Source organism: Myotis daubentonii, chromosome 1 (assembly GCF_963259705.1).
Source record: "Myotis daubentonii chromosome 1, mMyoDau2.1, whole genome shotgun sequence".
In the NCBI taxonomy this organism is placed as follows: domain Eukaryota; kingdom Metazoa; phylum Chordata; class Mammalia; order Chiroptera; family Vespertilionidae; genus Myotis; species Myotis daubentonii.
Window position 1 is genome coordinate 157736292 of NC_081840.1, and position 27097 is coordinate 157763388.

At 42.4% G+C, this 27097-nt stretch overlaps 1 protein-coding gene across 2 annotated transcripts in view; it reads right to left on the minus strand.

The window, feature by feature from the left end:
* The window catches only part of SFMBT2 (Scm like with four mbt domains 2), a 192080-nt gene that overhangs the window by 151978 nt on the left and 13005 nt on the right, over nt 1–27097 (minus strand). For both annotated transcript variants that reach the window (XM_059663739.1, XM_059663731.1), the window contains exon 3: nt 26846–27086. In XM_059663739.1, the coding sequence (XP_059519722.1) occupies nt 26846–27086 (241 nt within the window). The remainder of the gene's footprint in view (nt 1–26845; nt 27087–27097) is intronic.

Below are 27097 nucleotides of genomic sequence, written 5' to 3' on the forward strand. Positions count from 1 at the left end.
CCATAAAATTATTTTCGTTGCTACTTCATAACTGTAATGTTGCTACTGTTATGAATCGTAATGTAAATTTCTGATATGCAGGATGGTCTTAGGCGACCCCTGTGAAAGGGTCGTTCGACCGCCAAAGGGGTCGCGACCCACAGGTTGAGAACCGCCGGGTTAAAGTAAAGTGAGCTCCTTACAGATGCAGGAGAGCTGGTATGAGGCGTAGTGCAGGCCCCAAAGTTATTTAAAACTAATAATAAAAATAGTATTTTTACAAAGTGATGGAACAGAACCACAAGGATTCTTTGACAATTGTTCTAGGAGAAAATCAAAACTCCTGCAGATAACTGGGGGCCCTCCACGTTTCAAAGCCTGTATGATGAAATAAACTCATCTTCTTCAAAGCTAACTTCTAAGCACGGGAGGCATCTCCATGCTTTCCACTCCTACAAGTTCTCTAAAGAAAAACCAAGTAAAATAGTAACCCCATAATCAATTCGCTCTGGGATTTAGAAACTCATCCCAAGACAATGAATGGACTTCAGGGCTCACTGGTACCCTAGCTCCCTCCATCATCAGATCTAAGATGTTCCCACTGTGTATACTATAGGTTAGTGCTAACATGAGTGGACATTTGAAAATACAAAGCATGGATGTTCAACAGCTCTTCAGTAACACAAAGCCACTTTCATCACAACACTTCAACTCAAACCTACTATTTAAATCTAATATTCATTCTAGGTCCAACAAGAACAGAAAAAAATGCAAATTCTCATAATGAAAACAGCATTTGTGTGTGTAGGTTTTTTGGGGGGGTGGGGGGGTGCTGATATTTTAGCTTTTATTCACTGAAATTTTGGGTGAAGTAGACAATATACTGCATTTTACAGCTACTAGAATAGTATTTTTAAAATAAATTTTCAGTTCTACTTTTTAAACACCAACAAACACAAAATCTTCCCTTTACCACGGCTTCTCAATTATTTTATATAAGTATGTGCAGAATTGTCCTTTAGAGACACATTGAAATATTTACAGATGAAATTATATGAGATGTCTAGGATCTGCTACAAAACAATACAGGCCAAGAAAATGGGTCAGAACATTGATTAAATACGGCCTCCCTTGAATTGATCATGATTGAAGTTGGGTAATGAGCAGATGAAGGTTCTCTCTATATCCTATCTACTTTTGGGATATAATTGAACTTCCTCTAATAAGAGAGTTTTAGAAGCAGAATGGGATGGGCATTTTAAAAAGGGGAGCTGCCAACTTCAGCAAATAACTACTAGAGCTCCAGGGTAGAGGTAAGAAGTGGAAGAGTTTGGGCATTAATTCTGTTTTTGTTCTTAAACCTATCTTCTTAAACAGCTCACTGCCTCATTAAATGGACTCACCCCGTGTTCACTGTGGAGGTGCCAAGGTCTCCAAGTGAAAGAACTTCAACCAACTAACAAACTGGTACTAACCTAAAGGGAACTGCCATAGACATCAGTTTATGACAAGGCCGCTGTGATATCTGGTGTTTAGACCACATGTATCAGGCAACTACCAATATGTCAGGCACATGTATGTGCCTGAGCAAGTTTCATTTGTGTATAGAATGGAATGGGGAAACCAGACTCTCCTTCGATAGTGTCCTGAAATGGGAGTAGGAGACTACAAGATTAACTTGTCATATAGAAATGAGCCCCTAATCAGTGGTTCTCAACCTTCCTAAAGCCACGACCCTTTAATCCAATTCCTCATGTTGTGGTGACCCCCAATTTCATTGTTACAAATTGAACATAACTAAAACATAGTGATTAATCACAAAAACAATATGTAATTATATATGTGTTTTCCGATGATCTTAAGTGACCCCTGTGAAAGGGTCATTCGATCCCCAAAGGGGTCGTGACCCACAGGTTGAGAACCACTGCCTAGATCAAAAAAATACGTTTATTTATATAACTCCAATTTTTAAAAAGCAATCACTAATGTCCCTATTTCCTTTGTTTTATCCATAACTATCATGAAACAATTGCTTAAAAGACCCAAAACATAAGTTACTGTGACACAAATTAAAAACAAAAACAATAGTACTAACAATAAAATGCCTTGTGAAGAATTGTATTAGCCTTTTTTTTGAGGGGGGGAAGAGACATATACATCAGGAGTCAGAAGGGTAAAAAACAAAACATTGTGCCAGGAACTTTTCTCTACAAGAAAACCAATATCGATTTAGGTAGAATGAGTTCATAAATCTAACTCAGAAACATACCATTAAGGTCATGGGGACTTTCAGGTGAAGGAGGCAGAAAATAGGACTCTATCAGCACAACTTCTACAATTCTTGGCAAGTTTGTTGGGTAATGTGTCCTGAGAGGTCAGTGAGGTGAGAGGAGAAAATGTGCACCCTTTAGATTATTCTCATCCCCTGACCCAAATATCCACCAATTCATGATTATTCATATGCTTTTGATGTGTGTTTCAATTTGACTAAATTAGTCAAGGGCTCCTTCAAGCCTGTTGGTGTAACCCCTTGTAGTGTTTGTGTGTACACTGATCTGCCTGCACAAACACTATGTTTTACCTCCCTAATACGCATGTCTTGGGAATTTTTGCATTTCATGGATCAGGTGCAAGAGTTCAATATGTGAATGTGCCATCGTGAAAGAAAAGAGAGAACAAAGAAAGTTTTCATTGCAGTGTTGTATCTGCAATTCATAATTAATTTTAGGAGATATGATACATAAGGACAATTTTTAAAAGTTGTGAAGTGATGTCAGGCAATTCGTAGAAAAATGGGATCCACAGAGAAAGTGAAGGAACAGAGGAGAAGGCTGGACAGACAGGCGGAGCCAGGAGACTGAGAGGGGACAGAACTGCCAAGGTGAGAACTGAAAGCTGAGACTCCCTCCCATGAAAACTGGTAAACTCACAAAAGACAAATTCCAGATTCCAGAGCTTGCAGATTCAAAAGACCTTTCTAAAAGTCATCCCCTTTAAGACCACTCTAAATAGATAATCATCTCCTATAAAAATAAGAAAAATGTAACATAAATTAGTAATTCCAAAAATCTTTTTGCCATCCTTTATTCCAGGGCCAAGCATGCAACTACAAAGCAGTCTAAGCACCAACAAGGAACCAAAGGCATGGAAGTGTCTGGGCTTCCCCTCTCCCCACACTCATCAGATTTACCATCTAAACATGGGGTTCGATCATTTGCATAAATGGCATACATCCTTCATCAGTGTCTCAAGGGAACACATAATAACTAGGACATAAATCTTGTGGGAGTGGAAAAGTCATTTATGTAGTTCACCATTCTACTTCTAGTGCCAAGAAATGGCCCTGATACTGCTTAATACGGAATGAATCTCCACTGCACTAAACTCCTACCATGTTCAAGTCAAAATAAAGGCACTGAACACCTGACCTTGGTTGTCTTCGCATCCCCAGCTTCCCTCATTGTGCCCGACTTCAAGATTACAGTCCAAAATGGCAGGAGCCGCTGGCCTAATTTTGAGCCTAACACCTGCCTACACACACCATAGAAAACACATCCTAAACCTTTTGCTTTTATGCCTTTGTGCAAAGTAACTGAATAAAAATTTTTAATCAACAGCCTTGGGTATAGTCTGTTTTATTTTCTTTCTAGACACCCATGGGGTCTTTTTGTCCCCAGCATTCTAAAGTTGTACAATGCTGTGTCTTGGTGAGGGGCTCTTTTGGTCCCGTATTTTCATCTTAAACAGTTAATAACATTTACCTTCAGAAAGGGGTATTTTACAAATGTGAGCACAACACTGCTTATTTTTAAAACAAGCCTTTTAGACTATTTGTCTTTTGAAAATATTGGATGCATATTAACTTATAAACTCGTGGGTTGTTTTTTTAAAAAAATTACCCAAGGCCCAATATGATATGCTTACACACACAAAAACCCAGAAGCAGTAAATGACTTTCTATGTACTGTTTTCCGTATGTGCTGCAACTCAAAGCACAGTGAAAAGTGTGGCTGGGGAATCCCAACTATTAGAAGGCAATCCTATGGGGGCCATTAATCTCTTTGAAAGTTAATAGAGGGGAAAGTATCTATCCTATTAAATCAATAGCAAACCCTGCAAGTTAGAAATCTAAGGTACGCTATCGACTATAGGAAATATGAAAAAAAACAACACATCATTTGTTTGGTTTTATATTTCAAGCATTTTTACATTTTCCTTGGTATGTTTCCCAAGATGAAAGAGCTATTCTAAAAATGTTTTTCTTTGCTGAGTTAAGGTAGACACTGCTAAGTGTTCCCAAGGACCTGTTCCCCCCGCTTCTTTCTTTGAGTAAAAGAAGCATCTGCACCCTGGGAGTTTTGGATGAAGTTGGGACATGTTGCTACAGTATTTTCTTTCCCCCGCCTCGCCCCCCCCCCCCCCCCCCGCCCTGGCAAGGAATGGCCAGGTGCTAAGCTCTGAGTGAGGGAAGGTGAGCAGCTGGCCCTGCACTCACTCTTTCTCTTTCCCTCTTTCTTGCTGGGCATGAAAAGGAAAATCAAGGTTGTCCCATGGTGTGGAAAACGCCCAATGGTACAGAGCAACATGGAGAGAACCCAGTGCACCTACAGGACCTAACAGAATAGAGGTGCCACCATCCCTGAACCACAAATATCTGGCCTGTTGCAGGAATGAGCAATAAACTTCTGATTTCATGTCAGCCATAATCTCTTAGGGGTTTTTTTGTAATAGTAGCTTACATTGGATCCTAATACATAAACCACGCAATCAAGGCCCTCCGATGAGCTATAAGCTACAAACCCTCAGGAAAGAAAATATTGAAAAAGAGAAATAGAAAGAGGGTCCAGGAAGAAAGAAGAAAGCGTACCGTGAAATTTAGAAATAAAAACTCAAAAAATGACCAAATCTCTTTGTTTCTAAAAACCACTTACAAATCCTTATAACAATTTAACACACAATATTTCTAGGGCGATCTATACTCTAAATGTAAGATTTCTTTTGATTGGAGAAAGATGAGTTGAATTGGGAAACTGAGCAGACAGGCATTTCAAAAAAATTAATGTAATATGAACACACTATACTTAAATATTTGTTAAAGGACTGCTGCCAGCTATGTTAATAGAATTTGTAACTGACATTTATTTCCTGTTTGGTTATTTATGTGAACATCCTCCCTACAGAAATGCTTCATAGAAATCCAGCCCAGAAGGGCACATCCATAAATACATATGCTTAACTGAAAGAACCATTAACCAGACGTATAAATCTAAAGCTCTGTGTACATTAGGGATCTAAAATTAATTTTGATGGGCTGACAAATTATGCATTAGATGTACAGATGAAGGATATAAAAGGAATGTTGCTTTCTTTATTTCACAAAACAAATCTGTGATTAAATATTACTCCAAATAACACTAAATGAGGCCTACCACTCATCCCTTGATTGCTATAGGACAATAAAATATTTAAACCAGAGAGTAAGCCTTAAATAGATTTTATTTTCTTTGTTGATTATTGAAGAGTTTGTTGTATTCATGTTTAAACTAACCATATAACACTATCACCCCCAGAGTTAAATCCCAGAAATCAGCTGCAGGTTTGGTTCTAGTTAGGGCTGGAAATTGTTTTGGCGATCTCAAAAGATATTCATCATATCTTTTTCTAAGAAATAAGCTGAACAGATGCTAATGACTTGACATAACTGCCTAGTGTAAAAAAAAAATAATTACAAATTATTTCGATGGCTATAACTTATTTTCCTAATCCACAATGGGCTTTGGGGAGTTATTAGTCACCATTGTGTAAATATGCCATTATGAGCTTTTTAAAACTTTTTCATTGTTTAGTCAACTATACCTAACATCTCTGTCAATTGGTAAGAGATAGTCAGAAAAATAATTATGAAAACCCTTAAAATTATATTTCCATAGTGCTTCCTTCTGATAAAACCTCTTTAGAAATATAAAGCTGGTTACTGTAATTTCTCACGGCATAGCCTAAGAACATTTAAAAATAAAAACAGTTGGGCCTCATTTTGTATAATCATTCAATCTTCAAAACTTTTGTTACAAGATTGGTGCTAACCTTTGGAAAGTAGGCAACATTTTTAAATGCTTGACATAAATTTCTTTCAAAGGAAAGGCAACTTGTACAATCTACAAGCTGTTTTGGCCGTTCTGCCTGTTAGCTCCGTGGTACATTCAAGTTCTCATGCATGGCAGTACAGAATAGCTTGTTATTTCTCTAGCATCTCTAAGTGTGTGAAGCGATAAGCAACATGATAAAGATGAGATACCCACAAAGATCACCGAAGTGAAGTGAAGTGAAGTGAAGTGAGGTGGAAAAAGCACTAGATGGCCATGAAAAGAAATGGAGGAAAGTTAAATGCATTTTACTAAGTGAGAGAAGCCAGTTTGTAAAGGCAGCATACTGTATGATTCCCACTACGTGACACTCTGGAAAAGGCAAAACTTTAGAGACAATAAACAGAACTTTGGAGACAATAAACAGATCAGTGGTTCCCATCTATCTTAGGTGATTATGTGTCAATGCAGGTTCATCGCTGTAACAAATGTACCACTCTGGGAAGGAATGTTGGTAGTGGGGTAAGCTATGCATGTGTGGGGGCAGGGAGTATATGGGAAGTCTCTGTGCTTTCCTCTCACTTTTGCTTTGAATCTAAAACTGCTATAAAAATAAAATATTTTTAAAAGCACTGGACACTTGAGATACCTGGTCCAGGGTGCTCACTAGCCCATTCCCTACCTTCCTGATCGCCCCTCCCATTCCATCTCTAAATCACCTGCATGAAATCAACAGAATCACAGACCTCTTCCCTAACACATCATCTAAAACAGTGGTTCTCAACCTTCTGGCCCTTTAAATACAGTTCCTCATGTTGTGACCCAACCATAAAATTATTTTCGTTGCTACTTCATAACTATAATGTTGCTACTGTTATGAATCGTAATATAAATATCTGATATGCAGGATGGTCTTAGGTGACCCCTGTGAAAGGGTCGTTTGACCTCCAAAGAAGTTGTGACCCACAGGTTGAGAACCGCTGATCTAAAACAAGGTGACACTGGTCTATAAATGCTGTTGCTACTCAATTTCCAAATGTTACGGGATGGCAAGTGTGATGGAAACCCCTACCCCCTTAACTGACCATAGAACACTATGACCCCCAGAGTTAAATCTCAGAAATCAGCTGCAGGTTTGGTTCCAGGCCCATCACCCAGGGTCCAAAGCAGGTAGAACAACTCGCTGGCCCCACAGAGTGCTGCTGGCAATGTCATGACTTTTGGTCTCTTCCTCTTTTACTCGCCTTCTGCTTTCCTCAGACCCTCAAGCTGATGCACTGATTCCCATCCCCTGCCAGTCGTCCACCTGGAACAGCTGTATCCCAAGGACTGCTGCCGCCAAAGCAGACATCACACAGTTTCTAGGATGCCCCTGTGTGGAAGTCACTTCGCAAGGAGGTAAAAAGACTGTATCACCAGCTCAGAAGCCACCCAGCCCCGGGACCCAGGGAGCCACAGGTAACCCCTGGGACACACGCACCTGCTCGGGTCCAAACTTGTTTCATTCAGGTCATCTGTTCAAGGTCCCAGAGGCATCAAGTGGCCCCATTTCAGTTTCCTCTTCCTGCCTCAGTCTACCTTGTTGGGGAGGTCAGGTCATACCCTGATCCGTAATGCTAAATTTTCCAACCCAGTGCTCAATCCTGCTATAGGGCCCATCCCACTGATGGGGTCTTGCTTTGTTCTGGCCAGTCCCGTAGAGCCCCCATGCCTGGGACATGGGACCTGGACTTCCCATCTGGTTACACCCACCACCAGACAGGACATCAATACGTCATCTTAGAAAATCTAGCTTAACAGACAGCTAAACTATACAGAGTTTTCCTCAACTTTAGACCTACTCAGCTACACTCCTGGTCAGGCGGATTCTCAGCCATGACCATTACCCCATCATGGGTCCCCACCACAGGCTCTATCTCGGCACTGTCCTGGTTCCTCACCGAGTACATGCCACGTGTCCATCAGCTGACCAACCTAGCACAGTTCATCTCGAAATACAAAAATCATTAAAATCGATTATTTGTGTACCAGGTCAGTACCTAGAGGCTGTGTTGGCTTAGGGTTTTACCATGTTTAAAGAGCTAGAATAAGAACTATTTGATACTCGAAGTCTGAATATAGAAGAGTTCTACCATAGTTACAATAATAGTTCATTGCACTGGCCAATGTGGCTCAGTTGGTTGAGTATCATCCCATGCACCAGGAGGTTGCCAGTTCCATTCCCAGTCAGGGCACATGCCAGGGTTTCCGGATAGATCCCCCGTACAGGATGTGCAGGAGGCAGCCAATCAATGTTTCTCTTTCACAATGCTGTTTCTCTCTCTCCCTCCCTTTCTCCCTTTCACTAAAATCAATAAAAACATATTTTTTAAAAAGAAATGCTTTGAATTTAAAAATATATATAAAATAAAAATAATAGTTCATTAATACATTCGACTCATAGAGCACCTGCCTGTCAGAGTCCCAGTTCTCTACAGTCTGGATTTCTCCACACCATGTCCCTCCGAGCTTAACCCTTTCTGTTGCCACCGGCTTAGTAGATAGAAAATAAATGTGAAAGCTTTTTGAGGATTGAGAATGGTATAAATCAATTATTCAGCGCTCTCCTATCAGAGCTGACACCTCACTGTGTAATAACCCCACACCCTCCTGACCTACTGACAGGATCATTTGCTCCTACAGGAAAAGGCATTAGATTGCTCTTGCGTTGCTATCAACTCTTCCCAGTTGCGCCACCTCCCCCCCCCCTTGCAGTTGGGCTGTCAGCGATCATTTATCTGTGAAACAAGTGTGTATGACTAACAGCCCCCTCCCCTGCTCCTAACCACCGCTTCCGGCAAAGCCTCAGAATCCAAGCATGGCTGTTGTGCATCAGTGCGGTCAGATTTAAAAGGATCTTGAGTAAATAATACACATGCACTACGACCAATTAGTCTTTGCTTGCCGTTATTTTTTTAATTAGCTCAGAGGCTTTGTTCTTAACCACTTAACAACTACTGAGCTTAACTAAATGCAAGACATGATTGCAACTATATAACATCCCGGGGGAAAAAGGCAAAACTATGGAGACAGTGAACAGATCAGTGGGTCCCAGGGGGTGGGGGGGCGGAAAGGGTGAAAGGGGAAGCAGAGAGTTTTTAGGGAGGGAAACTACACTGTATGGCACCGTAATGGTGGGGTACACGGTCCAAACCCACAGAATGCGCACCACCAAGAGCGAGGCCTCATGTAAACTGTGGACTCTGGGTGATGAGGACCTGTCAATGTAGGATCCGAAGTTGTAATAAATGCACTGTCTGTGGGGCATGCTGAGGGTGTGGGAGGCTGCGCATGCACAGAGGCAGGGGTATATGGGAAACCTCTGCCCCTTCCCCTCACTCTTGCTCTGAGCCTAAAACTGCTCTAAAACAAAATGAAAGTTTTTGCCCTGGCCGGTGCGACTCAGTTGGTTGGAGCATCCTCCTATATACTGAAGGGTTGAGGGTTCTATTCCTGGTCAGGGCACATACCTAGGTTACAGGTTTGGTCCCAGTATACAGAAGGCAACCAACCGATCAATGTTTCTCTCTCACCCACCCCTTTTGATATTTCTTTTTCTACCCACCCCTTTTCACCTTTCTCTCTCTTTAAAATCAATAAAAATATACTTGGGTGAGGAGAGAGAGGAAGGAAGGAAGGAAGGAAGGAAGGAAGGAAGGAAGGAAGGAAGGAAGGAAGGAAGGAAGGAAGGAAGGAAGGAAGGGAGGAAGGGAGTTTAAAAAATAATAAATAAGTAAAATTAAAAAATGAGTAAAAACTATTCTTAGCCAGAAAAAAAATTAAGGAAGAAAAAAACAGCATTTCTCCATTTCCTCCTACATATTAAACATTGCTCTGAAGAGTTGGTACAGATCACATTTAATACATAAAACAGTCCTATCAGGCAGCTGTCATTATCCCAGGTCACAGGTGGGAATACCGAAGGTCACACACAAAGTTTAAAAATGAGGTACCTAATCCAAGTTCACACATGTAATTAAATTGTATTAGGATCGAAAATACATATTTCTGATTAGACATGTTCACAAAGCCTTAGTTTTTTAATCATTGGGTGTGATTATGTATTCATAAACAATGATAACACAAGGCAAAAAAATAACTACTACAAAAAGGTATAAGCCAGTGGTTCTCAACCTTGGCTGCACATTAGAATCACCTGGGAATCTTTTTCAAATTCTGTTTCTTTGTTACTAATGTTGTGGCCCCACCCCATAACAAAGAAACAGAATTTCCGGAGGATGAGGCCCAGAAATCAGGATTTTAAAAAGATTCCCAGGTGATTCTGATGTGCAGCCAAGGTTGCACACACCACTGGTATAAGCAAAATTCTCTGAGATCAGCGTGGCGGGGGGGGGGGGGGGGGGGGGGGGGGGGGCGGGGCGGCGTGGCGGGGCAGCCTTCCAGCTGAGCCAGCCTCTGCTGCACCTCTGAGTTGCATTTCTGGGCTTTCAGTCCTAGATGCAGGCACTTGCTCACTCACACCTCCCTTGTCCCCGCCTAGGGAGCAAGCACCAGTAGGCCTCTTACAGTTAACAAAAAGAGAGGAATGAGGGAAAGCGATGCTGAGCGTTCCTCCCCCTTGCAGTGCTCTACAGGCTCCAGAGAGCTTTTGCATTTGCCATCAAAGTTGGTGCTGACAATACCGCAGAGAGAGCAAGGTCAGGTAATAATTAGCCATTTTAAAGATGCGGAGAGTGTGAAATGCAGAGGTTAAGTGACTTTTTCCCAAGGTCACACTAAGCGAGAGGTACAGATGAGCTACTAGCCAAGCCACCTGACACAGGTCAATGCCCTCCACTCCTTGTTAGGGCCTGAAGAGCACTCTAACCACACAGGAGCCAGCTGTGGATGCTCTAATTTATTTTACTTAAATACCAGCAGAATACGGAGCAGAGGGACCTTTCCATTTAGCCGCCAGCGGATCCCCACAGAAGTTAGGGGTCAGGCTTCCATTACCCATCACATCAGCCTCCAGCTCTTGTAAATTTTCACCCTTGAAAAATGCTTAGCATAAAAAAGACAAATTTCAAAATACACCAAAAAAGTGCTATCTCAGAGCAGTTCCCACCTGGACAAAAAAAAGGTATTATCCATTCCAGAGATTAGAATTTCAAATTAACTTCTGATACTTCTTAGCAAGACAAGAGTGAGATGAGATCTTCAAGAGTGAACAGCCAAAGTAGATATGACCGACAAATAAGAAAGTACATTAGCAGCTGCCACATAAAACGTCCATTTCCAAAAAATAGGTCTTCATCTGAGTGCCATGGGCCAAAAGCTGATTTCCTTACAAATGTGCTTCATATAAATGCTTAGTAACAGTTATTTAGGGTGTCCCCAAAAATGTATACACACACTTTGAGTAATTATAAAGGCAGTGTTTATTAAAATACATTTCATTTTCAAAATTGAGCTATCAGCTGTTAAAGTGTATACACATCTTTTTGGAACACCCTATATGTATAATCCCACCAAAAGAAATCAGACACATAGTAAAACCTCAATAAATAATCCTTCATAGATTGACATAACATTTTTTTTCCATCTCTATGGCAACAGTAGTGTTGTTAAAGGACCAAACCAGCTGCTGGTATTTATGAGTGGGTTCTACTCCATCATCCCCAAATCTCCCTTCTTCTGGATCTAGGTTTCCTGTTAGCAAGAACCTGGAGGAAGCCCTAACTGGTTCGGCTCAGTGGATAAAGCGTCGGCCTGTGGACTGAAAGGTCCCAGGTTCGATTCCGGTCTAAGGCATGTACCTTGGTTGCGGGCACATCCCCAGTAGGGGGTGTGCAGGAGGCAGCTGATCGATGTTTCTCTCCCATCGATGTTTCTGACTCTCTATCCCTCTCCTTTCCTCTCTGTACAAAATCAATAAAATATGTTTTTTTAAAAAACCTGGAGGAAGACTCGCACATTGATTACCAAGGGAATCCAATAACTAAATATAAACTTTGAAAAGCCCAATCGTGATAAACCCTGTCAAAGCCTGAGAACGTCTAAACACCTACATTGTAAGAAACACTGTCTTACTGAGTGAACAAGAAGGGCTGTGGGAAAGCACCATCCTTAAAAATCCAGTCAGGGAGAGCAAGGGACCAGAGATGGGTTCAGGGCGGGTCACAGCTCATCCCATCCTGTCTCCAGGATGGACATGGAGCATATTCAAAATATTTACAGACCCACAGGCTCAGGTAACCATGGCTCTGGACAAATGTACACCTTGCAGATTGTCACGGCCAAATATTTGCCCAGGAAAGGAAGGATTCATCAGGTTTACAGAATGGCCTTTCATCTAACATAGCTGTCTACACCACCATTCTTCAAATTTTCCTGCTCACGTACCCCCTTCAAACAATTCTGAAAATCTGTTTCTTCCTCACGTGTTTTCAAGTTGGCATTCTAAAAGTTTTCATTTGTTCAAATAGTTGCAAAGGATGTCATACTTCTATGGACTGTACATATGACATTTTGAATGAAACTGCTATATCGCTCCCATAAATACATTCACTAGAATGATCTGATCTCTTCCACCATGCATTTTTATTCTTTATTGTTATTGTTAAAAGTATTACACATATCCCTCTTTTTCCGCCACTGATTCCCTTCACTCCACTCTCTTCTCCTCCCTAGGCCTATTGTTTATCCATGGGCTATGCATATCTGCATAAAAGTTTACTGGTTAAACTCTTCCCACTTCCCCCACCTTCCCTCTGAAATACATCAGTCTATTGTGTGCTTCAATGTCTCTGGATCTTTTTTGTTCATCAGTTTATTTTGTTCATCAGATTCCACATATAAGTGAGATCATGTGATACTTGTTTTTCTCTGACTGACTTATTCACTTGGCATAATACTCTCCAGGTCCCTCTGTGCTGTCTCAAAGGGTAAGAGATGCTTCTTTTTTCCAGCTGCATAATATTCAATTGTATAAATGTACCACAGTTTCTTAATCCATTCATCTACTGATGGGCACTTGGGCTGTATTTTTAAATAGGCATAAACAGGAACTACTTTAGTCAGTTGGTATACTGTTCTTTTTTCTCCTTGAAATCAGAGGTTCATCCCACACCCCTCAGACTTGTATCCTAAGGTTAGCACCTTTCTATTTCCAACAGTTTTTTATTGCTCATTCATACTACTTATCTTTAGCAACAAGTCATAACGTTATGTTTGGAAGATGACCACATTGTACGGTATATAAATGTCAAATCACTATAGTGTACACCTCAAATTAATATAATATTGTACAACAGCTACATGCAAATAAAAATATAATATATAGTCAAACTTTTAAAAATGTCTCTGACTATTAAAAAATGTTCTTTTGGCTTAGATTATTAAAATCATTTTTAGTCCTGACCAAAATAGCTAAAATAACATGATATGATCTGAGGAGTAAACATAAAAGGTACAGTAGTCCCCCTACCTGAGGAGGATGCGTCCTGAGAGCACCACACACAGTACTGAACCCTATATATACTTATACTATGTTTTTTCCTTTGCATACATTCCTATGATAAAGTTTAATTTATAAATCAAGCATAGTAGGAGATTAACAATAATAACTGATAATGAAACAGAACTGTAACAATATACCGTAATAAAAGTTCTGTGAAATGCTGTCTGTCTCCCTCTATTTCTCTCTCGCTGATAACCGACCAGATCACTGAGACACCTACTGAGTGACTAACAGGCAGGGAGTGTATTCAGCATGGAGACGCTGGAAGCAGGGGTGATTCAAGCGAGACAGCTGGAGGCGGGGGACAGATTTCATCACAATACTCAGAGCAGCGTACCATTTAAAATTTACACATTGTTTATTTCTGCAATTTTCCATCTAATATTTTCGGGCCCTGGTTGGCTGTGGATAACTGAAACCATAGAAAGTGAAACTGGCTAAGGGAGGACCACAGTAAATTGTGGTTTCGTAATGTTATGTTTGGAAGGTTGGTGTGATGCCTCGAGTAAATGAGGCTTCACTTCGGACACAGCTATCCCGTGTGCACCACAGAGACATTCTTCTCTCAAGTGGAGAAGGAGGCCGGGGTGGGTGAGGCAGGAAAGGACACCCATGGTCGGTTTCAGGGAGGATCTGGAAACTAACTCCTTAAACAGACCCGGCCACTAACCCTTGGAAAGATGTCCAGTTCGAGGGAACATGAGAAATCCACTGTGGAAACCTTGAACAGGCCCACCCATTACATGGACCGGCAAGAATATAAACGTAGGTGCACATAGCACAGGTGGAAATATTTTAAAGTCATTTATCAAGTGAATAGGTTGTGGAATAAAGTATGGCCTATCCTCCTATGTTATACTGAAAAATGTAGCTTCATCATGACAGAATCAAAAAGTTTATAAAGGGCTCTCTAGTTTATATATGACTGCAAGTTGGCAAAATGCCAAAGATTACTAAATTTAATGTGTCTGGGTATTTTGTTGATGGGCTAGCAATGTTTGGATAAGTAATAAAATAAAGACTTACATAAATTTTTATACCTTTATTCCATAACATTTCTTTTCCTTGCCCTCATTTCAGAGAAATTATTAACTATCTAGTTTTAAGGAATTCAAAATTTTCACATAATTTGTATTCTATTCACAGAAATCATCTAAGGGATTAAAACATAAAATATAATTATAGCCAGTCTATATAATTTTAATATTTTTAATAAAAAAAATGTAAAGTGCAAAAATCAAACTTGAATTTTTTGTCTTCAAAAAAGCTACTTTTCATTTAAATGTTCTAAATTATCTACTAAAATTAATAAGAAAATTACAAATTATAACTAGTAAATATCAAATTTTTAATCTAAAAATATTTAAATAAAATTAAACACTTCATTTAGTTTTTTGATATGTTAATTTTACTATGTGTGTTTATAATAATAAAACTACCCACAGTTCTAGCATTTAACATCTATCTGTCCAGGGCCAATGTAAAAAGTCAATGTCACACTTCCCTGTGTGATGTCATGTCTAAAGCTATGTATTATGTGTGAGACTGAATTTATATTGTAAAATGTTTTAATTTTGTAAAACAAAGTAAGTTTTGTTTAATATTGTAAACTATTCCTCAGCCACTATAAATAACTGTTGAAAATTCTGCAGAGAACAGAAGCACAGCCCTAGAAGGTCCGTATGACTTTAGAAAGAAGGCATGGCCCTGGACAGTCAACATGGCCTTGAGAGAAGGCTCAGCCCTGGATGGGGGCGCAGCCCTGAAGCAGAGGTGTGGCCTGAAGGAAAGCCTGGGCCTGGAAGGTCAGCCTGGCCCTGAAACCTGGAGCCTGAATAAGAAGCAGCAGGAAGTCAGAGGCTTGTTCAAGAGCCCAGAGCAGGACGAGAATTGGGAGAAGCTCACCAGCACAACAGGCTAGAGGACAGTCAGAGGCATGATGGAGAGCGGACAGACAGCACCAAGGGCTCCTGACTCGGGGTGGGGAAACAAGAGAGGTCCATGGGGCAGGGGCAGGGCTGGAAGCAGCAGAGGTCCCAGAGGGCTAGCTGTGCCAAGGCAGACCAGTCTGTGCAAAAGTGAGTCCAGGCTTCTCTCGCAGGCTCTACCCCTGGTACACTAATCATCCATTCTGGGTATTAAAGGAACCGGGATGGATGGGAGCTTACCCCGGTGTATGGAAGCCTTCCTTTGAGCCAGTGGTTCTCAACCTTCTGGCCCTTTAAATTCAGTTCCTCATGTTGTGTCCCAACCATAAAGTTAATTTCATTGCTACTTCATAGCTGTAATGTTGCTACTGTTATGAATCCTAATGTAAATATCTGATATGCAGGATGGTCTTAGGCGACCCCTGTGAAAGGGTCGTTCAACCACCAAAGGGGTCGCGACCCACAGGTTGAGAACCGCAGCTTTGAGCCGAGTCAGGGCAGCCCAGGCCAGGATCTCTAGCCAGGAAGGTGGGGGCCGAAGGGAGGAGGGCAGACAGGTGATACTAGGGCTCTGACAGTTAAAAAGATGAAGAATTAACAGAGTTAGACAAGAGGCCAAGAACCCACAGAACTGACTAACCCCCACATGTCACACAGAACTAAACACACGTTTGATTTAAAGTACACATGCTGCTGGATTAAGAAGCAAGAGAAAATAAATTCATTTATGACTAACACCAAAAAGGAAAATCTTCTAGTGCCGCTTTGTGCTCACAGTTTTCATGTAGTGCAAAAAACCCAAATAGCATCTGATACAATTTACATAACTTTACATAATCTCATGATTACCATTTGTCAAGGAAGTTGCAGCCCAAATCTCTTCCATTTATTTGCCTCCAAAACTGACAAAACATTCTGGACAAGAAGCTTTCCACCCTCCTCCTAAAAATCACAAGGAGTCAATTCTACAAATTTCCTTAATAGTATGTTTCCAATACTTCAAGTCTGAACATTCTGAAGTCATATTGACACACGAAATCAATAAACAAATGTTTACTGACCCCTGGTATTTTCAAAGCATTGATTTCAAAACTGAGGGGAAAATTCTACCCTTAGCTTAAAATCTACTTGAAGCTGTCTGGCCTGGAGACAAGTTATTTACCCTTCCCAAGGCACATTTTTTTTAAAAATGAAATACAAGAACAATGCCAGCCAATTTATATGACTTTTCTAGGGTTCAATTTAGTTACTTGGTGCACAGTAGGCACACAATAAAATGATTTGGCGGGTGAGAAAAACTGTTTTTAATTGGAGATCCAGGATACAAACATGCTAAAATTCATGATTCATTCATACACTGGGCAAGAAAATAATAAAGGGATATGAAATATATCATAAGTTTCAAAAAATACAAATGCCAATCAGGGATTCATAGGCGAAAAGATTATAATTTTTACTCATAAACAAATAGTTGTACATCACCACCTGTTCAAAGGTTTCTGATTTATATGAGGACCATTTAGTCTGCCTTCACTTGTTTGGTCTTTGTGTTCTGTCTTTCCACAAACTAAAAAAAATCCTCACATTTTCTTAGGGTTCTATTCATAAGAAATCTATTTCAGAGCCCTTTCATAAGTTTCATTCATTGCTCTTTGAGTTCTTACATTCAGAACATTTTTGAGCTGAAGAAAACCTTAACAATATCTGGTCCCACTGATGTTGTAAGACAGAGCCTCGGAAACTTGAGGTCACACGCTCAGAGGCTGCACGAGACCCTGTGTGGCTCTCCTGTTTCTAGGTGTCAGCCCAGACGCCCAGGGGCCCGAGCAGATTAGAAGCCCACGCAGGGAACAGAAGGTCTGGAGAGCAAACCAACGGCCACCTACAGTGGCAGGCGCTCCAGTAAGGGATGCCCTGTGGAATGCAGATCCAACAGGTCTGCATCATCTAAGTTTTCAAGAGATGACCACAACCCAGATTTTTAAAGGAAGTGATTTATAAATGGTAAATAACAAAATTATTTCAAAATACTACTTAGATCAACACACACACACACACACACACACACACACACACACAGTCTCATGCAAACACAAACACACACATATCCTCATCTATGTATACAAATGCACACACATACAAACACACTCATGCATGTATGCAAACACATGCATGCTCACACATGCTCATGAACACATAAACACATATTTGGTCATCACACATAAAACACACCCACACATTGGCAAACCAAGTCCTCTCTGGTCTACACCATGATGAATTTGTACACAGGCTCTCCACCTGACCTGATAGGACTCAAAACCACATGTTTTGTTTTTAAAAGGCCATTAAGTACCTAGAGAGAAAGGATTACTCTTTTCCTACCTGAATATTCCTTCTTTCACACAACATTGTCAAAAATGGCTTTTTCACAATAGGATACTAACTCGCTTTTTAAAATATATACCTATGACTTTTAGTTTACTTACTGTCATACTTATCAAATACATCCTACCTTTTCTTATAACAATATGTTTTTTCTCTTTATATTAACGATCTAACGATTAATGAGTTTAATCCCTGTGCCTCTCTCAACTTTGCTTAAAATTAATTTTGCTCTTTAAGATTTTAGCATATATACTTAATTTTCTTATTAATACACAAATGAAACCATATATTTGTGACTGAGTAGGTTTCATTAGTATTACTAAAATATCACTTAAATAATAAAATATGAATGGCAAACTCTGATAATTTTGCATAACAATCAAATTGTACTTCTCAGTCCTCTGTTAGACAATGGTTATGGATTGGTAAATCCTGTCACCTGATCACTTTACAGTCCTGTGCACCCCTGCCAGCATCTCTTACTTTGCAATCAACTACAGTAAAAACAGCAGTCCCTAAAACAGCCCTCGGACCAGGCTTCAGAACCTGGCAGAACCTACCCTCATAACATAAGGCCATATTCACACTTTCTCCTAATGCTTCATGAATAAACATCCCTTTATTCAAATAAGTTATATAATAACTAACTCCAGTAATTTTGATTCAAGTTTGAATGGTAAATAGAGTCATTCTGGCAAGACTGCAGAGTTTGCAATTCAAATTATAGGAATTTTCATAATGGGGAAAATAAAAACTAGTGATATGATTCCTACGGCACCTAATGCCAATACATTTCCTGCAACAGTAGAAAGCATACATAAATACTTCTCAGTGTAGAAGCGGAGAAGTGTTCTGTGGACGGACATCATCACATGCATTTACCTGCAATTTAACAGTATTCCTTTCAGGGCCTCAGGGGGTACCTACCTGCTAGAACTCCAGAGCTACCCCACACCAGACATCAAAAGGTATTGCTGCTCCTTCTCAATAAATAGCAGTGCAACAATCATTGGATTAAATGACTTCCTTACATTATCACTGTAAACAATAATTATTTGTCAGCTGCCCTATGTGAGCTTTGCATGTGCTTATGAATAAATCAAGCCTTATTGATTTACTAAGCCAAAACGTTTTACATCTTGCAGCTCTAATAAGAGCTAATCCTCTGCTGCACTTAGTGGTGTGCTTTAATGTAGCAGTTTCTTAATACTTTTAATAGGAAAGATTAATACTGATTAGCTCAGGAGTAGGAACACAGCTCTTTGAATGGCCAATTGGCCACTAAACCCAGGTCTCTTTAAACACGTACTTGTTAGTGACATTCTGTCTGCTGCTGTGCTGTTTCCTTCCTCATAATATCCTATCTAATAATAGACAAACATGGTAATTAGCCATACCTCTGACATGCTTCCCGTTGGCTAATAAGGGTGATATACAAATTAACTGCCAACCAAGATGGCAGCCAGCAGCCAGGAAGCTGAAGTGAACAGGAGGCTTGCTTGCTCCAGTGAAGGAGGAAGCCAAGGTTCCCTGCCTGCCGCTGCCAGCCTCTGAGCTTGCATTCTAAGAAACTATGTTGCAATTATAGAAGCTAAACAATCCCCATGCTTTCAGCCAGCCAGCTGAGCTGGAGTTGCAACAGTGTTTCGATTATAGAACCCAAATAAACCAGATACCTGCTTTCAGCAGCCAAGGCCTCAGAGCTGGAGCCGAGCCTCAGAGCTAAAGCCGGCTCTCAGTTCCAGTGACAGCCATAGAAGGTAAATAAATCCCAGAATAAAAAAAGAAAGAAAAGGAGCGGTTGGGAGCTTCAGTCACCCAAAGCCTGAAAACGACCCTCAGCCCCTCACCCAGACTGGCCAGGCACCCCAGTGGGTACCCCCACCCTGAAGAGGGTGTGACCAGCTGCAAACAGCCATCATCCCCTCATCCAGGCTGGCCAGGCACCCAAGCGGGACCCCCCACCCTGATCCAGGACACCCTTCAGGGCAAACCATCCGGCCCCAACCCGTGCACCAGGCCTCTATCCTATATAGTAAAAGCGTAATATCCTCCCAGAACTGGAATCAGCGGGGCTGCGAGGCCTCCCAAACCCAGGATCAGCTGAGCCGCGAGGCCTCATGCCCCGGGATCAGCAGAGCAGCGAGACCTCCTAGCACCGGGATCAGCAGAGCAGCGAGGCCTCACTGCCCCAGTGTCAAGCAGAGCCGTGAGGCCTCCCAGCAATGGGATCAGCCTAGCCGCAAGGCCTCCTGGCCCCTGGAGCAGCGCAACAGGGGGCAGCACCCAAACTCCCTGATTGCCCTGCGGCTCTGTGTGTGACAGGGGGCGGGGCCACAACCTCCCTATCCGCCCTGTTCTGTTTGTGACAGGGGAAGGCGCCCCAACCCCCTGATCAGCCCTGCTCTGTGCCTGATACGGGGGAGCTCCACACCCCCCTGATCGGCCCTGCTCTGTGTGTGACAGTGTGCAGCGCCCCAACCTCCCCATGGGCCCTGCTCTGTGTGTGATGGGGTGGAGCCGCAACCTCCTCATCGGCCCTGCCCTGAGTGTGACAGGGGGGAGTGCCCCCCAACCCCCTGATCGGCCCTGCTCTGTGGGTGACAGGGGGCGGCACCCCAATCCCTTGATCCGCCCTGCTCTGTGCATGACAGCGGGGAGCTCCCCAACCCCCTGATCAGTCCTGTTCTGTGCATGACAGGGGGCAGCGCCCCAATGCGCTGATCGGCCCTGCTCTGTGTGTGACTGGGGGTGGTGCTGCAACCTCCCCATTGACCCTGCCTTGAGTGTGACAGGGGGCGGCACCCCAACCTCCCCAATCGGCCCTACCCTGAGCGTGACTGAGGGTGGCATCGCAACCTCCCGATCAGCCCTGCTCTGTGCATGACAGGGGGCGGCATCCCAACTCCCCAATCAGCCCTGCTCTGAGCCCGTCCAGTGGCTGCACCTAGGTATTGGGCCTGCCCTCTGCCACCCAGGAGTGGGCCTAAGCCAGCAGGTCGTTATCTCCCGAGGGGTCCCAGACTGTGAGAGGGCACAAGTGTGGCTGAGGGACACCCCCACCTCCCCCCAGAGTGCACAAATTTTTGTGTACCAGGCCTCTAGTCCTATCTAATAAAGAGGGAATATGCTAATTGACCCTCACACTGTCACAAAGATGGCAGCGCCAACAGCCAATAAGGAGGAAATATGCTAATTGACTGCCATGCCCTCAAAGATGGCAGCACCCACAGCCACAAGATGGCAGCACTCAGTCCCCTCAGGCAGGCCTGGCCGCTCCACGTGCCTGCCTCCAGAGTTCCCCAGTCCCCTCAGCTCCCCAGCCACCCAGGGCCACCTGAGGCTCAGGTAACCAGGGCCGGCTGAGGCTTGCGCTGCCAGCAGTGGCAGCAGCAGAGTGTGATGGGGTGTCACCTTCCCCTGATCGCCGGGTCGCCTCCTGCTCCTGAGGGCTCCCAGACTGTGAGAGGGGGCAGGCTGGGCTGAGGGACCCCCCTCCAGTGCATGAATTTTCATGCACTGGGCTCTAGTTTAAAATAAAAATGATGGCTCATGTTAATTAAAAGGCTAAGTTCAGTTCAAGGAGTAAGGCAGAAAAATATGGGACTGTAAGGAAGGTTACATGTTTGGTAAAACTATCATCAAAAATAATAAAACAAGTCTCTTTCAATGCAATGATTTCAGAAGAGTAAGACAACTTTGAACAATCCCAAACATCTTGAAAGATCTCAAGCGCTGCAACCTCAGTCTGACCATGCAAGGCAACCCCCTCCCTCCGTCCCAAATCACCCCAAGTTCCCATCATCTTTCCTGGTCCAACTACATTTTGAAGCTGTCCTCCATATACTGAATGACTCAGCTCTACTTGTGCTGATCTTTCTCAGTCTACAATCATCAGTGAGCAAAAAGCTATCCATTGCCAGCGATCATGGACCCAGGCACTCACAGTAATTTCCCAACCTAGTTTGGCCCTCAATCCATTGAAACTTCATCATCCCCAACAGTAACCTAAGAGCTGTACTTCCGTGCTTCATACTGATGAGCCTGGGCTAGATTTCCATAGACCCTGATTCCCAAACAAATTCTATTGCTCATGCATACAGTAGGAAAAGTAGCACTTTCTCCCTCTTCCTTTCTTTGACAAGGATCACAAACGAAGGCATGTCAGACTAGAAAGCTCTTGAGAGATTATATTTATGCTCTAACTTCATTTTAAAGATATGAAAATTAAGAGGGGACTTGCCGGGAGCCGGTCCATCCTTGCTGTTTCAAGGGACCTGGCATATATGGCATACGGTTCTTAATATGTTTGCTCACCTTCTTGGCGCTGTGTTTTAACCAAGGTCACCTCTCCGAGAAAGGTTGAATCCCCAGGTAGGGATTTTCCCCTGAAGTTAGGGAGGGAATAAAACCCCTCAAGTAAGTGCCAGGCAGGTAATTAATCCCTTTAACTACGAACAATCATGCTTAAACTACATAATCTTTTCTCCCTGGAATGGAGATAAGAAACGCCCTAACCTTTGTAATAGAGATTGATAGGATTGAATCAACTGGTATAAATACAGTTGTAACAAGACAGAAACACTCAGAACTTAGAACAGAATCAAGAAGACAGAACCTACACGGAGCCTAGAGACAGAAGAACTTTGCTGGAGAGAGCATGCCGGAGGATCCTGGAGAGGGACTGGCCTCGGAGCCTAGAGACAGAGCCTAGCGGGAGAACATGGCAAGGGATCCTGGACTGAACCTGACTACAGAGATTGGCAGGAGAACCTGACTGGAACCTGGACACTGAACCTGACTGGAGAGCCTGGACAGAACCTGGCTGGAGAACCTAGCGAGGGAACATGGCTACAGAACCTCGCTGGAGATCCGAAGCAGAGCCTCTCTGGAGATCAAGACCAGAACTTGGCTGGAGATCCTGGCTAGGCTGCTGATCAACTGAACGCTGTCTCCGTGTCATTCCTTCTTCGCTGACTCCGTCTACACCTTTGGGGACCCCTGGACCTGCTGGGGTTTGGACCCCGGCAGGGACTCACCCATGTAGCTAAGCTAATGGCAGAAGCAAGATAAGCATCCCAGGTCCTGGCTCCAATGGCAATGTTCCTCTCTTCATACAACCCACTCTCCCACCTGATTCCTGGGATCAGTAAGAAACCTATCACCATAGAACAGGGGTCCTCAAACTTTTTAAACAGGGGGCCAGTTCACTGTCCCTCAGACCATTGGAGGGCCAGACTATAGTTTAAAAAAAAATTATGAACAAATTCCTATGCACACTGAACATATCTTATTTTGAAGTAAAAAACCAAAATGGGAACAAATACAATATTTGTATTTGCATGTGACCCGAAGGCCGTAGTTTGAGGACCCCTGCCATAGAACGTTCCAAACAAGACTATTACATGTTATGGACTGCTTGAACTTGTGTTAATATTCTGAGATGCCTTTCAAGTTTAACCACCAGAAAGATCAACCAGGTACATTTGTGGAATTCACAATGATATTAGCTCTCTAAGACAGAAAACCACAGAAACAAGAATCCTTCTTCAAAAATAGTCTACAATTCCCAGTGGAACAAGTGCCGTCTAGCCACAGAGCAATAATTATCCTGTACTGCAGCAATCAATAAAACCTTTTGCCCTGTGAACCTGCTATTTCCTGACTTTGTTCTCTGCACTAAAGATTTCCAAGGCATATTGATTACCTACTAAATTTTTTTAAGTTCTTTAAAACGAGCAATAGAGAAATTCTAAAAATTAGCATAACTTGTTACCTTGTGAAAAGCCTTCCAATCTTCCAGTCACATTAGTGGTTTCCCTTTTTACAGGCTTTTCCCCATTTTTCATTTTGAATTTGTCATGTTAAGTGTGTCTGTGTCTTGCCTAATAGCAGGAAGTCAGTAGGATACAAATTTGACAGTGTTTCTGAAACTGTGACTGCTGCCACATTTTTCATCCAAGTGAGAAAGAAGAATCAATTAATAAACTACGCCTCTTTCTCAAGCAACAGCATGAATGTTTACCGAGTGAACCCATTAGCTCTTTAGAGTCTTAAAATTCAGTGCCGTGAAACTTCTCTCTAAAACTATTCACTAAATGATCTATAACGTGACGCCATCTCACATCCTTTCCAAGGATGTTTAGCTACTACATTGTCAAATTTTCAGAGTGAGTCATGCATGAACAAGACCAGCAAGGACAGAGAAAGGCTGCAGCTAGGAGTGGGGACTTGCCTCTTGGTTCCCTCCTGCATTCCCCTCTCCCGGTGCCCCCAAGTGTGTATCAGCTCCCTGCAATTAATGCATGTCTGTCTGTACCCTCCTGAGAGTGTAGGGGCATGTCTACGTGGCCTTTGCGTGCAGAGCTGGGCAAATGAGAATTATTAGTCTAATTTTCTAACTACAACTGCTATTTTCCCAATACTCCATCCACACAATTCATCCATCGAGACTGGTTTACTCTATGACAGATCAGAAATCACAGGTAAGTTAAATTATTGCATGTTATATCTTCTCACCTTAGTGGCTGTTTGCATTCAAATCCAAATGGAATATTATTCAGCCTTTAAAAAGGAAATCCTGTCACATGCTACCACATGGATGAACCTTAAGGACATTATGTTAAGTGAAATACACCAGTCACAAAAGGACAAACACTGCATGATTCTGCTTATTTGAGGCATCTAAAGCCTTCAAACTCACACACAGAGTAGAATGGTGGTGACCTGAGGCTAGGAAAGGGGAAATGGGGAGTTACTGTTCAATGGGTATAAAGTTTCAGTCATGTAGAATGAAAAAGTTCTAGAGATCTGCTGTACAGCATTCTGTTTATAGTTACCAATAATGTACTGTACACTTAAAATTTTGTAAAAAGAGTAACAACAAATTAAGTAATTGTCCCACTAACGGCACAATTTAGGCTGAGCCTGGGACTAAGAGAAGCAAGCATTACCAAAGGCATTACAGATAGTGTTCAGCCAACTATTTGCTCTTGCAGAACTAGAACAGGTGTGAAAAATAAAGCCTCATGCATTAACACCATTCTCCAGCACTCACCTGAGAAGTAACCCTCAACAGAGGTGAGAAATAAAGACTCACACTTCTGTATACAAAGACACAACCAATACGGAAAGGGGTGGGGTGGGGGGAAAGGAGTTTTCTATTTAGAGAACCACACAATTCAAAGAACAGTTGCACCCACATGCGCACCAATTAACAAATGGTTAAACAAAATGTGGTCGATCCATATGATGGAATATGATTCAGCTATAAAAGGAATGAAGTCCTGATACGTGCTAAGCATGGATGAGCTTTGAATACAAAATGCTGAGTAAAAGAAGCCGAACACAAAAGGCCACACACTATACGATTCCGTATATGGGAAATGTCCAGCATAAACAAGTCTACAGAAACAGAAAGTAGGTTAGGGCCAGGGCTTGGGTGGAGGGGCGAGTGAGAGTGACTGTAAATGGGTACAGGGCTTATTTAGGGGATGATGGAAATGCTTTGGAATTAGACAATGATAATGGCTGCACACCCTGGTGACTATTCAAAAAGCCACTGAGCTTTATAGAGATGAATTGATAGTATGTGAATTATATCTCTTTTTTTTTTTTAAATCAATGGGAGGCACAGTTGCAAATATGATCAACACTAAGGGCACAGGAGTCCTTGACCACAGTTGCCTGAGGAAGTGGTAAGATAAGCTGCCAGCTGGAAGAGGAAGAGGTGTAGGCACAGGAGAGAGCAGGTGCAAAGACCCAAAGCAAGAAGGGCCTTTCTCTCTTTCTCCTGAGACAACAAAAGGTCATGGTGTTAGCTATGGCCAAGGCAACAACTTTAATCCTGACATATATCCATTAACGTAAGTCAAACTCCTTGCATTTATTATGACCCCCACTTTTTATCAGGCTCTCGATTATACATAAAAAGGGGGAGTAAGAAACCATTGACCATTCCCACCTATCAAAAAATAATATATCATAACGTAAGAAGATAAAATTCACGTGCTCTGAATGGTGAAAGCAACTAAATATGGTGGACGCAATGAACTTGGAATTCAGCTCTAAAACTTAGCATGTCACTTTGAAATAAAAATATCCATTCAAAGCTAAAAGTGTCAGACAAGTACTAAGAAGACATTACACTTGAGAAATAGCATCAGAAGTCTTCAAATATAACTGCTGCCGTCATCATATAATGAAACATCGAGGATAGGTTGTTCAAATATTGGCTGACTCAGTTTTTCTCACTGACAGGATCATATGAGCTCCTTTAATGCATTTGTAATATGCTGCCCACTCTAAAGCAGCGTTTCTCAACTATTGGAGTTTGAATTCAATAATTCTTCGTTGGGGTGCTGTCCGCTACATTGTAGGATATTTTAGCAGCATCCTAGCTTCCTCCCACCAGATGCCAAGAGTTCCTTCCTCCTCCCCCTCTCACAGACAAAAATGCTTCCTGACGTTACCGTATGTCCCACTGGGGGTAAAATTGCCACTGTTTTATTGCATGTCTACTCTTTGGTTTCTGCGTGCATCCACCCTGAGAGACTCCCCACAACAAGAAAGATGAAAACTTAGAGAGAGCCTACAGATGCTCTGCAACACTGTTCAAAATGTGAAATCTCTAAAGCAAAAGAAATGCAACATAATCCATTGGCAATGGAAACCAAAACCTCAGTCTCAGCCTCCTCTCCTACCTCCAAAATCAGGCTCCAGAGCTTTTGTCTCCTAAAGGCCATGATCGGCTCAGCTGTCAGGAACAGCTCTGACATCCAAGAACGCACCCAAGTTCCCTCTCCCTCCGGCACCCTCAAACTAATGAAACCCAGGAGGCAATCTTTAAAGTGCTAGACCTTCCCGCTAAATCCACTATGGAATCTCTGCAAGGCTATACCTGCAAACACCATGAATAAGGACGGCCTGTAAACCCAAAGGCTCTGAACCTGGGCCAGCTGGGAGCTTACCATCCGGGGGCATCAGGGCCTTGTTGTTCTGCGTGCACCACCCCACGGGGTGCAGATCTGCTATCACCACGTCACACCAGAAGTCAGCCCGGCGGTCCTCCCCATAACCACAGTAGCGCAGAAGCAGCAGCTGCCCGCAGGTGGTGATCACAGTGGCCACCCAGTACGTGTCTGGGTTGTTCTTATTGGCCACTTCCAATTTCATCCCAGGCTGGAAGTTGCTCTGAATGCTGATTTCAACCTTAAGGAACC